Below are 13,049 nucleotides of genomic sequence, written 5' to 3' on the forward strand. Positions count from 1 at the left end.
GACACCTTTTGAATCCGCTCCCTTTTCATATTCAGGGTCCCGCTCTTCTTCTCGCTCTCGTCCCACCCAACTACCGTTTTCTATTCACTCATGACTCTTTTCAAATTTTCATTTTATTTCCATTATATTTTCTTATTTATCTTGAACATTATTAATTAATAATCTAGGTTTATATAAAGGAAACAAATACTAACACAAAAATACTAACAAAAAAATTAAACCCTATTTCGGTCGAGTTGGCAGCCCCCTTTGATAGAGATTGTTGCTTCCTGATGCTTGCTGATGTTTACGTTTAATCGTGGTGTTTTTTGTATGATCGTGATATTTTGTTTAATTGTGGGTCGGACGGGTGTAGATGTGTGAAATGTGATGATGTTATGTGATGTGTTATGAATGAGGGTATACATGCGTGGGTTGTGTGTGGAGGTGTGTGGATGAAGGTGGGTGTGTGTGAATCGTGTGTGTGTATTTCTGCTTTGAAGTCCGGATTCTTTCCCCGGGGGGCTTGTGTGTGGGGACAGAAACAGAAGTCGGTGCTCCGCTGACGGTTCCTTGGTGCCGGTGCTCCGCTGACGGTTCTCGCAACAGTTTTCCGGCCTGGCCAGTACCGGGATGCTGCTGCCGATGTCCGCCGCTTCCGCTGATGTTGATGCCTGCCGCTGATGTCTTGGTGGGATCGTCGCCTTCACGATCACCAATTTTGTTTTTGTCGGGTCAAGCAGCTTAAATATTTTAAATTATTGCCAGTGGTGCGGCCCAAAGGAAATGCATTTTGGTGTTGTCGTTTCCAATGCCCCCACTGCAAAGATCATTTGCTACCGCATATGCGCATGCAGCGGAATTCTTTCGTCTCCTTATGTCGCAATCTCTCGGACTCGGCTTAACAGCGTCCCCGAGCAGCTCTAACGCTCTCGGGCTATCATACGCTCTCGCTCGCGTCTAAGCTTGCTACATAGGGCCCGGCAATTTGGCCCGTCAGCCCTTGCATGGGCAGTCTTGAGCTAATCGTCGCAGCTATTAGACTAACATCCTCGCATCAATCGTTCGCCCCAATCATCCCCATATATACATACGCGATAAGTTGGTTTACATATGCAAATGAATTGTGAATTATAAACAGCCTCTCGACTTTCATTAACTTCAAATTGCAACAGTTGTTAAAAACGCTTAATAGCTTAACATTTGGTGACCCCGACGTGATTGTGCAATAAATAATCCATCAGTGCAATCACAAACTAATATAGTATTCAAAGATCTTAACTAATTGCCATCTCAACCAGTGTCATCGACCACATAAGTTATCCGTTATATAAGTTATATACACCGGCATCCCCTGCATATTTGGTAGTGCACGGAGCTGTTGGCTTGCGCTTCTCTTTTCGGTCATCTTCCCGCCAGACACGTTTCTTACACCGGTCGCCTTTGTATATACAGTTCGTACATAACTGTTCGCTTGCTGGGCTCGGTTCTTGTCGTCTATTGCTCGTGTTACTCTTTGCGATCATCTTCCCGCTAGAGACGTTGGTCTTTCTGCTAACGCTGCCGCTACCATGGAAATTAATGCTGCTAACGAAATTCCAATGACCAGTGAGCAAAACAGGGTGTCTTTTTTGAAGCTTAAGTCAACGGAATTATGCGAGAAAATGAAAAGGTTAGCTACCGCTTGGCAGAATGAGTCGTCAGACTGTGACTACTACATGCTCGTGGTAAAGCAAGAGCAAGTCGAGAAGTTGATCAGCAAATTTGAGATGTTTCACGGCGAGCTTGAGGAATTGGATCGAAGCGAAATTCACAGTGGTTTGTGTGACATTTTTGAGTCACTTGCAAGCTCGCTGAAGGCGGCGATTATGAGGGAAATGGCTAAGAGTAGCGGCCGCATGCCGTTTCATTCTACCTTGGCTGGAGGAAATACTACGGTTGAGTTTGCCGGCTCGCAATTTCTACCTCACCGTAGACAAGTACCATCCCTGCCTCCTATACAATTGCCGACGTTTAGCGGCGGGTATGCGAACTGGACGGACTTTTATTCAAGGATTGCCACAATCATCGACAGCCATACGGACTTAACAAACATAGAAAAGCTCCAGCATTTGCGTTCCTGTCTGCGGGATTCGGCATTGGAGACTGTTCGGTCGCTGGAAATCTCAGATGGCAATTATGCTGTGGCATTAGATTTGTTGGAAAACAGATTCAATAATCGGCGATTGGTCTTTTAGGCACACATCAATGAGATCTTGGCGCTCCAGGCTGTGGAACCTGGGTCAGTGGTCATGCTTCGGGAGCTTTCAGACAAGTTCAATTCACATATGCGCGCGGTCCAGGGTTTGGGCGCGACTGAGCAGATTGCAGGATGCATCGTCGTGCAGGAAATTCTCCGAAAACTGGATCCAGCGAGCCAAGAGAAGTGGGAGGAACGATTCAACGACCCCGCATTTGCAAACTTAATTCCGTCGTGGGAATCTATCGCCTCGTTCTTGGAGCAGCGATGCAGATCATTGGAGACGACGGACTTTTCTATGGCAAGCTATGCGTTGAGCAATCAGGTGGGCAGAAGTAGAAAGCATAATAATTCTAGGTCCACATTGGTTACAACGAACCAAACCGTAGCACGCTGCGCGCTGTGCAACGATGTTGCTCACGAGGTCCAGCACTGCCAGAAGTTTAAAGCGCTGTCCCCCACAAATCGCCATAAAGAAGCCAAGCGGCTTTCGTTGTGTATAAATTCTCTCAGAACAGGGCATCGATTACTTCAGTACACCTCGAGCAACTGTCGTAGACACCATACCCTCCTTCATTTTGGTAGCCCTGAAGATACCGCAGTCCAAGGGAAATCAGCGCCGTATACTCCATCTCAGTCTGCACTGTCTGAGTCTACGCCGTCTGAGCATACCACTGCGCCCTCTACTTCAGCGGCTACCTCGTCTGCCCTTATTGCCCAAGATCTCAGGAATGGTGTTGTTTTACTTGCCACGGCCACGGTCTTAGTCAAAAATCGTTCCGGAGTTTTAGTTCTCTGCCGAGCGTTGCTGGATTCCGGCTCCCAGTTGCATCTAATAACTTCTCGTTTCGCGAATCAGCTTCAGCTTCGAAAAATGAAATCATCGACTGCAGTCTCGGGAATAGGCGTCTCTAGCTTCGTCACGGATGGATTTTCGGTCAACGTTAGCCTGCACTCTCGCTCATCGAGTAATCCGACTCTCATCACTGCCATTGTAGCCTCTAGCATAACCGATCGACAGCTAAGATTTGGAATTGACACTCAAAACTGGAACATTCCATCTAATATACCACTAGCTGATCCGGAGTTTTATAAGCCGCAGCGCGTCGATCTGCTAATTGGCGCAAGTCTGTTTTTCGAGCTCCTGTGTGTTGGTCAGGTCAAGCTACTGCCAGGATTGCCTTCAATTCAGAAAACGCGCTTGGGATGGGTCGTGTCTGGAAGTTGTTCGCGTTTAAAAGGTTCCTCGTTGATGGTCTCTCGCGCTCGGGCCGTAGATGCTGAGGATAATAGTCCAGAGGATCGGCTTGAGGTGCTTCTTCGGAGGTTTTGGGAGGTAGAAAATTGCATCGAACCAATAATAAAGTCTACCAAAGAAGAGCTAGATTGTGAAGCACACTTTGTGCAGCATTTCCGTCGACTACATAAAGGCGATTATTGTGTTCGGCTGCCAGCAAAATATAATTTGGATCTCCTTGGAGAATCTTACAATCAAGCGCTTCGTAGATTCCTGACCCTTGAGAGAAAGTTAGATCGTCGCCCTGATGTTAAATCTCAGTATGCAGCATTTATAAAGGAGTACCTTGATTTAGGCCATATGTCTCAGGTTCCTACCCAGTCAATCAGCAACTGCCGATATTTTTTGCCTCACCATTGCGTCATGAAGGAAAATAGTTTTACGACCAAGCTTCGCGTCGTTTTTGATGGATCCGCTTCAACCTCATCTGGATATTCCCTGAACGACGTTTTAATGGCTGGTCCCGTAATCCAACCCAAACTGTTTCATATTCTTGCTCGATTTCGGTCATACGCCGTTGCGATTACGGGAGATATCTGTAAGATGTATCGTTGTGTAAGAGTCTCGACCGATGATAGCAACTTGCAGTGTATTCTGTGGAGAAACTCCAGGGAAGAAGACTTGCGTGTGTTTCAATTGGACACCGTTACTTATGGGACGAAGCCTGCCTCCTATCTATCTGTGCGAGCGATGCATCAGCTGGCAATAGACGAGCAGATGGCGTTTCCAGTTGGAGCTGAAATTCTTCGCCGTGACTTCTACGTGGATGACTTGATATCTGGAGCCAGCTCGCAGGAGGAGGCTATCCGGATTCGGGAGCAAACTACTGGAATTTTGTCTAGAGGTCAGTTCAGATTGAGGAAATGGTGTTCGAACGTCCCTGCTGTGCTGGATGGAGTTCCGGAAGAGGACAAGGAAACATTTTTGAAGTTCGACGATGGCAGCCATGTGACTAAAACTTTAGGACTTGCGTGGGATCCGGTTTCTGATCTACTATTATTTTCGTTCTCGGCCCTTCAATCTTCTTTGAATTCCTGCAGGCGCTCTGTTTTGTCATCCATAGCGCGATTCGTCGATTCAGATTCGTCGACTTGAATTTCCTTGGCTTGTGCTCCTTCCAGACTCTACGCTGGAAATTCACGGATTTTGCGATGCCAGCATCGAGGCTTATGGTGCATGCATTTATGTCGTGTCCAAGGGTCAGCATTTCAGCAGTCACTTACTCTGTGCCAAATCTCGTGTGGCTCCTTTGAAGACACTTACAGTACCAAAGTTGGAGCTTTGTGGAGCGGAGTTGCTGGCTAGACTCATATCTGAGATAGCTGGAATGAATGTATTCAAGGGAAGGTGTTACTGTTGGTGTGATTCTGCCGTTGCGCTCTCTTGGATTCGGGACGAGCAGTCAAGATTTAATATTTTTGTTGCAAATAGAGTGTCAACGATTCAGGAAATGACCGAAAAAATGGAATGGCGCTATGTTCCCACAGCTTTAAACCCAGCCGACATTCTGTCTCGAGGGGCTCATCCGACTGAGCTGAATGAGTCACCTCTTTGGGCTCATGGTCCTCCATTTCTTTGCGGCTCCTCAGATGACTGGCCACCCACTGTGCTACCTGATAAGCCAGCCCTTGAACTTCGTCGGAAGGCTCTTCTGGTCAAATCGCCCTACATGGACATTATTGCTGATTCCAAGTATGCGAATTCATTTGCTTCTTTGCAACGCGTTTTCGGATACATTCACAAGTTTTGCAACCGAATTCGGCGCCCCGGACTCACTGTCTCAGACATTGAACATGGAACACAGGTATTGCTACGACTAGTCCAGCGTACTCAGCTATGGGAGGACATGAAGTCACTGCGGGCAAGGGGAGCAGTCTCCTCATCGAGCTCAATCGCATCGTTATCGCCATTCATGGATCAGTTTGGACTTCTCAGGGTAGATGTTCGACTGAAAAACTCTTCGTTGGATTTTGATGGCCGTCATCCCATCATCTTGCCCAGCAGCCATCCACTGACTCTTGAAATAATCTCCCATTTTCATGAGCGGAATCTGCACGCTGGTCCTCGAGCTTTGCTTGGACTAATTCGATCCCAATATTGGCCTATTGGGGGGAGGAAGACGGTAAACAAGGCAGTAAACAAGTGCGTAAGATGCTTTCGAGTGAAGCCCAGGATATTGGAGCATATTATAGCGGATCTTCCAAAGAAGCGGCTCGATGGTTCTCATGCCTTTGAGATCACAGGCGTGGACTTCTGTGGGCCGTTTTTCTACAAACCGGAGGCACGCAACAAGGCTCCAATCAAGTGCTACGTCTGCGTCTTCATTTGTTTCGCTACCAAGGCTGTTCATCTGGAGCACAGTGGCTTTTCTACATGGACTAAAGCGCTTCATATGTAACAGACGGAAGCCGCGGCAAATTTGGTCAGACAACGCAACCAATTTTGTCGGCGCTAAGAATGAGCTGATGGAATTAAAGCGCCTGGTCCTCAGCGATGACCATCAGAAGGCGCTGCTGGATTTTTGCTTGGTCGAGGCTATAGACTGGCATTTCATTCCTCCGCGCTCCCCTCATTTTGGTGGTCTATGGGAGGCTGCAGTGAAGACGGCCAACTACCACTTCTACCGTGCGATAGGCAACTCGGTTCTTGGATTTGACGAGCTGCGGACGCTGTTGTGCCACATCACGGCAGTGATTAATTCAAGACCTTTAGTTTCAATTTCAGAGAGCCCTGCCGATCTAGATGTTCTAACTCCAGCGCATTTCTTGAATGGTGGCCCTCCTGCTTCGTTCGCTGAGCCTGACGTCACGCAGCTAAACTTCGATCGCCTGGACGGCTGGCAGCGCGTTTCGTACCTGCAGCAGCTCTTTTGGTCCCGGTGGAAGGAGGAGTACATAACGTCACTGCAGCAGCGCTCAAAGTGGCGCACTGCGAAGCCTAGTTTAGCAGTCGCAGATTTGGTTCTTGTCAAGGATGAGAATCTTCCTCCCATGAAGTGGCCACTGGCGAGAGTGGTCGAGCTTTTGCCTGGACGAGATGGCGTTGCCCGAGTTGCTGTGCTGAAGACGTCATCTGGAATCACCAAGCGCGACGTCAACAAGCTGTGCCTGCTGCCCCTTAAAGATGCTGTTGAAAGTCAGGCTTCCAACGGGGGGAGTATGTCGGGTCAAGCAGCTTAAATATTTTAAATTATTGCCAGTGGTGCGGCCCAAAAGAAATGCATTTTGGTGTTGTCGTTTCCAATGCCCCCACTGCAAAGATCATTTGCTACCGCATATGCGCATGCAGCGGAATTCTTTCGTCTCCTTATGTCGCAATCTCTCGGACTCGGCTTAACAGCGTCCCCGAGCAGCTCTAACGCTCTCGGGCTATCATACGCTCTCGCTCGCGTCTAAGATTGCTGCATAGGGCCCGGCAATTTGGCCCGTCAGCCCTTGCATGGGCAGTCTTGAGCTAATCGTCGCAGCTATTAGACTAACATCCTCGCATCAATCGTTCGCCCCAGTCATCCCCATATGTACATACGCGATAAGTTGGTTTACATATGCAAATAAATTGTGAATTATAAACAGCCTCTCGACTTTCATTAACTTCAAACTGCAACAGTTGTTAAAAACGCTTAATAGCTTAACAGTTTTCTTTTTTTCTTCCAGGGCACGTGCGGCCTCCACCATTCGCCACCGGAAACTTCTCTTTTTTTCTTCCTCGCCCCGTTTCCTTTTCTCCCATGCAACTCTGCCACTGCTTCCCAGGATCCACTATAGATGACGCTGTCTCTTTCTTCTCCAGCCCTGATACCTATCGGCTCTCTCCAAAACCGCCCATAACAAATATAAATATTTTGCAGTCCAAAAAATATATTAACAATAAAAATATATATCGATATATCGACTATATTTCTGTATATATTCAACATCCCTAATTTCATTTGTTGTTGGTTTGACTGGCTGGTCGTGTTTTTGTGGCGCTACTTTTGCGTAACTGGAACTTTCTGTGAAGCCGCGGTTTTAAACGCTTTGACATGGTGTTGACGAAGGAATATCGCGTCTGCATGCCGCTAACCGTGGAGGAGGTGAGCATATCCATAATTTGCCGCCAGTGACAGAAATCAAATTTATGATTTTATTTCATAATTCTATAGTACAAGATTGGTCAGCTGTATATGATAGCACGCCATAGTCTGGAGCAATCCGAGGAAGGCGAGGGTGTTGAGGTGGTGGAGAACAGACCCTGTGAAGATGCCTTCCATGGCAAGGGCCAGTACACAGAGAAACACATCCACTTGTCCAGGTGAGAATCGCACGATTTGCATAGTTTTTTGGCAGCTAATGAAAGATTCTCCCCCAAAACAGTCGACTGCCTTACTGGGTGCAAGCAATCTGCCCGCGCGTTTTCTATGTGATAGAGAAGTCCTGGAATTACTATCCCTACACACTAACAGGTGAGTGGGACTGGGCGTGCGCATCCACTGGGGTGTCTGTTTTCAAGGCGACAACTCGGGTATCTACCCTTCTCCTCCGATGACCCCCCCGCGGACGTACTTAGTGTTTATCATTAGCATTGCATTCGATTACTATTTCTGCTGTAGCCATATGGTGACAGCCTTGTCCGTTCTTAGAGCATCATGCGCTGGGCCAAAGCAATTCGGAGATATCAGGGCCGTGTATGTGGGGGGGTTATGTCTACCGATAAAGCCCCCCATAAACTCGAACGCACACTTGTCATGCCACCAATACGTCACCTTTCTAGGCATTCGAGCAGCTGATATCATTTAAATGGTGGCTTCATTTTCATCGGCGACTCGGTTCCAATCAGCGTTTGGCAAATTGTTAGCAAATGTCACTATTCCCATCGCATTCTTCCGCTCTGATAAAATCAGATTACACATGAGTGTACTCTTAGCATTTAGCTCACGTGAACTTATTTGGTTTTTGGTTCGTTGACATCGTGTAAAGTTTATAAAATCAGTTAGGGACAGCATTATGATTCCTATCAAAACATTGCCGAATCAGATTCCTTTATCTATAGAAAGGAAATTAATGTTCCCGATAAACATTTGTATTTTAAGCATGGAAACCCATATTTATGTCGCTATAAGCACCCGGCGCTATATAATTGGCATTCGATTTATATTTCAGCTTTGCTGCGGTTTATTTATAAATCGTTTTATCGCTAATTATAGACATTAGACACGCTTGCAATATATTTAGAGTAAATTATTGATTGGTTTTTTGTTTCTCTCATTAAAATTTCATGCGCTATAATGGAACTGTAATTGGTAATGCCACGTACGCCATGTAGAATATACGGTAATTGGACATAGCTTATTTTTGGTTGTCCTCCGCTGACCAATTATCCCCCTATTTACAGTGCTCCTTCATACCCAAGTTGCATGTCCTCATCAAGACGAAGTATGAGGACAACAATGGCACCACAGAAAACGTGAGAATTTATCCAAAATGCTGAAGCAGAACTCTTTAGCAATAACAAAATTACTTGATAGTGTCTGGATCTTACTGAGGAGGAGCTGAAAGTGCGCTCTGTGGATCACCCTGACATAGCTTTCGATGAATTCAACGCCAAGCACTACAAGCTCGAGGAGGATCCCAAATTTTTCAAATCAGAAAAAACAGGTATAGTAACCCCCGGTCCATATGACAGAACACCAAAAAATTACGCTTTTTCCATCTGCAGGTCGCGGACCGCTGATTGAGGGATGGCGGGAAACGGACAAGCCCATCATGTGCTCCTACAAGGTGGTCCATGCCAGCTTCGAGGTCTGGGGTCTGCAGACAAAGGTTGAGGATTTTATACAGCGCGGCATTCGCGACATACTCCTGCTTGGACATCGACAGGCCTTTGCCTGGCTGGACGAATGGCACGGCATGACCCTGGAGGATGTGCGTGACTACGAGCGCAAAAAACAAGCCGAGACCAATGAGAAGGTGCAGGCAGCTGGCGATGCCCCCAACCAGAGTGGTAGTGGCAGCAATGGACGTAATACGCCCACTCAGGATGTTGATTAAGTAAAAGTCAAGAGATTTCAGCGCTGTGAATGTTATACCAAAATTTAATGTAGACAAGTGGCAGGAAGAGTGTACCTGCATAAGAGGCAACTGTTAAACATATGTACCTACAAACATATGTGAATATATACTATCATTGCATTTCACTGGTCCAAAGAGCATTATAGCAAGCGAAGACAAGCACAAAACCCGAAAGTCCAAGCCCAAATAGACCCTAATAGATTAGAGAGTTCAGAATTTTACTAAGCAAATGTTAGCCGCACCTACAGATATATCTATTCACATATTGAGCTTTATATTCGTGTCTAATGAACGGTTTTTATTTAACTATATATTCCCTAGTTTAGCTCTGATCAAAGTGCGGTCCATATTTTGATGTACAAATGTATGAAGCATTAATACAAATGATGTTTCACAAAACAACATACATACGACTGCATGCGTATTAAGCATGTGATTATTAATTACTTTTATCTTCCGCATTAGACATTCGATGAGCCTAATCTGTTTGTCGGCAAATGAATGTACAAATTATTGGCTATTTGTATGTAAAAGCCGGCGGCGAGTGGTGAACCAGGTAGTGGATTCTCCTCTCTTTGCTGGACAGCTGTTTTGGGGCTGAAGATCTCTGGCGTCAAAGAGTAATGTGGCGGAAGAGGAAGAACCAACAAAATCACCAGCGATTCGCAAACGCGCCTCATTTAAACTTCAAGCGCGCGAAGAGCAGCACACAGCATAGAACCTACATAGCTACTAGAGACACCCGCGGATTGAGTGCCGATTAAACACCGGAACGCTATGCCTGCGAAGCGAAATTAAAACAATACTTAATGATGTACTTTAAATTTTCCCAAAAATTTCGCCTACCAACGATTGTGACAATGGAATATTCCGAGTGAAAATATCTGAATTTGCATAAACAATCTTAAAATAGAGTTCCTGTGTTGAAAAGAGATCATGGCACGACGAACTATCCGTGGGTGTATGAACGAAAAGTGGGCTGTGAACACCCTTTCGCTGCTCTTGATGGTCTCGATGAGGTAAAGCATGCGTTATACCCGGCGAATGCGCAATTTAGTGTCATTAAGCATTTAAGCAAATGTGCGGCTCTTATCAACTGTTTACAGCACGCTGGGGCCTTAACTCGTCTGTGTCTAGCTTGTTTATTAATAAGCACTGTGAGGAACCGTGGTTCCCACAGGCCGAATTCGACCAAAGCATAGCCGGATAAAGGCGGTGGGCGGTCGGATAAAGGCTGATGGCTGGCTGGATAAGGCGAAGGTCAGCCCAGATACCCACGGATAGCCGGATGCGGCGAAGAGGCCAAGGGCCCCGAGAGGAGAAGTGTCCCGCTCTCGGAGCAAGAGAAACGCGAGAGGCAGAGGAGACGGCGGGATCGGGCCGGCAGCGATCCGACGCATGACCAAATAGGGGCATGGGATCACGCCACCGGCCAGGCCCCGTTACGAAGGCCGTGGAAACCAGGAGACGGCGATGGAAAACTACCAACGCCGAGCCGGGGCCCGTCAAGGGGCTATAAAAGGAGGCTGCGGCAACGAAGCGGCTCTCTTTTTCCGTGGAGAAGTGATCGCGCGCGCACGTTGAACCCCCGCCGAAACGTGAGAGTAATACCCGGTACGGTTCGAAGAAGTGCAGTGAAGTGAATAGCAACAGGAAGACAGGCCCCGCCTGCCCCCAGAGTGAGTCTAAGTTAAGAGGTGATCCACAGTTGCCGGCGGAAGCTAAGAGGGGAGTGCGAGACGTAGAGTGCGGATTTGCGTGGCGGGCCAAAGCAATAGCGGAGGTCAAACTGCCCCAATCAACAGCCTCAACGCTGCCACACCCGACGAGAGCCCACGCGTGGTGGAGATCCATAGATAAGCTGAATTGTAGCATCTAGCCCTAAGTCCTAATATAAGTACGAATAAAGAGAGATTCGATTAAAGAAAAGGAAGGTCTAATCATTTGTCGTTGGGGGCAACAATAAAAATACGTTGCGACGAATCGGCCGACCGCTGAGCGAGCCCAGCAAACTCAAGCGAACCAAGAAGCAGGTCCGTTACAACTGGCGCCCAACGTGGGGCCTACAACGACAAATAGTAGGACAAAGGGAGGAGAAATATAGATGAGAGAATGGGGAAGGGACAATGGATCCACCGGTTGAGAAAGGAGGAGCTTGTCCAATGCGGCCACGCCTTCGGCGTGCGGCTGGAGGGCACAGTGGACGAAATGAGAAGAACATTTAAGGAGTGGATGAGGGAACACGAAGATGAGTCGGAGTGGGCCGATCTGATTGAGGTATGGGAGTGTCGGGCGGACAGGTCCTCGCCGACACCCCGGGCGGACGACAAACAAGCCGCGTACGAGCACCTGGCACCCCCACCCGGCGCAACCGCGGCGACGCTGTGGAGGTCCCCAGTCGACATACAGAGAGAATTGATAGCGAGTCTCTCAGTGCCAATACCGGAACGCTCGCACACGGGGACGCCTAGCAGGCCCCGCCACCAAGGAAGGGATCGAAGCCGAGAGACCGAAAGAGGGAGAACCGAACCAGCCACAATACGGCCAGCACACCTGGACTACGCTAGAGTGGCGAAACAGGTGAGAGAGTGGTCGTTCCGGTTCGACGGGACGACGAAGCCTCTCGAGTTCTTGGAGCAGGTCGAGTGGTCCGCCGAGACGTACGGTCTGGATCCGGATCTGATCCCAAGGGCGATGCCGGAGCTGCTAAAAGGGCGGGCGCTGATGTGGTTCGTGGCGAACAATCGACAGTGGAGAACGTGGAAAGAGTTCTCGTCGAGCTTCCAGGCTTACTTTCTGCCGCGGGGATACTTTGAGAAGTTGCTGCAGGAAGTGAGGATGCGGAAACAGAAATGGGGCGAGCCATTCAAAGAGTATATGGTAGAGATGCAGACACTTATGCGACCCCTGAAATGTCCCCAAGAGGAGCAGACGGAGCTGATTCGTGAGAATAGCATGCCCGATCTGAGAGCGTATATGAGGCCGCACCGGTGCAAGGACCTCGACACCATGATGGAACTGGCAGACGAGTTCGAGGCGTTGGAGAGGGACCGCCTAGAGTTCCAACGGGAGAATACAACCGTGAAAGCCCGGGCAGCGAATCCCTTCCACAAGCCAGCCGAGACGACGGCATGTCGGCGATGCAAGGACGGCCCGCTGGACGGAGCAGCACGGGAGGAGAGGGGAGAGCGTGTCATTAGGCCGACACCGACCAACGGCAATATCGAGAACGGATATGTCAAGAATCCGGCCCAGGCGTGCCGAAGGTGTGGGAGCGCGGATCATTGGAGCCGGGAGTGCAACGGCCGACCTCTCACCTACTGCTGGAGATGCGGAAAAGTGGGCATCTCGGCATGGCAATGCTGCAGGAAGACGGGAAACGCCCCGCGACCCACGCCGCGGAGGGCCGTGCCAGGGTCGCAAGAAACGGTCCCTCAAGCCTAGTCGGCAGGCTGACCAGCGAGGAGGAACAGTTATCCGCAGTAGT

The 13,049-nt window shown here is 48.4% G+C and overlaps 1 protein-coding gene across 1 annotated transcript; it reads left to right on the plus strand.

Annotated features, from left to right (window-relative positions):
* Window positions 1-7,429: 7,429 nt before the first annotated feature.
* Window positions 7,430-9,681, plus strand: LOC108159823 (cytoplasmic phosphatidylinositol transfer protein 1). The gene is made up of 7 exons (XM_017293394.2): window positions 7,430-7,587; window positions 7,657-7,805; window positions 7,868-7,956; window positions 8,817-8,824; window positions 8,886-8,957; window positions 9,019-9,148; window positions 9,210-9,681. Exons 1-7 carry the CDS (start codon window positions 7,537-7,539, stop codon window positions 9,539-9,541), a joined length of 831 nt encoding a protein of 276 aa, XP_017148883.2. The 5' UTR covers window positions 7,430-7,536; the 3' UTR covers window positions 9,542-9,681.
* The last annotated feature ends 3,368 nt before the right edge of the window (window positions 9,682-13,049 follow it).

The sequence above is a fragment of the Drosophila miranda genome (genome assembly GCF_003369915.1).
Source record: "Drosophila miranda strain MSH22 chromosome Y unlocalized genomic scaffold, D.miranda_PacBio2.1 Contig_Y2_pilon, whole genome shotgun sequence".
Lineage (NCBI taxonomy): Eukaryota > Metazoa > Arthropoda > Insecta > Diptera > Drosophilidae > Drosophila > Drosophila miranda.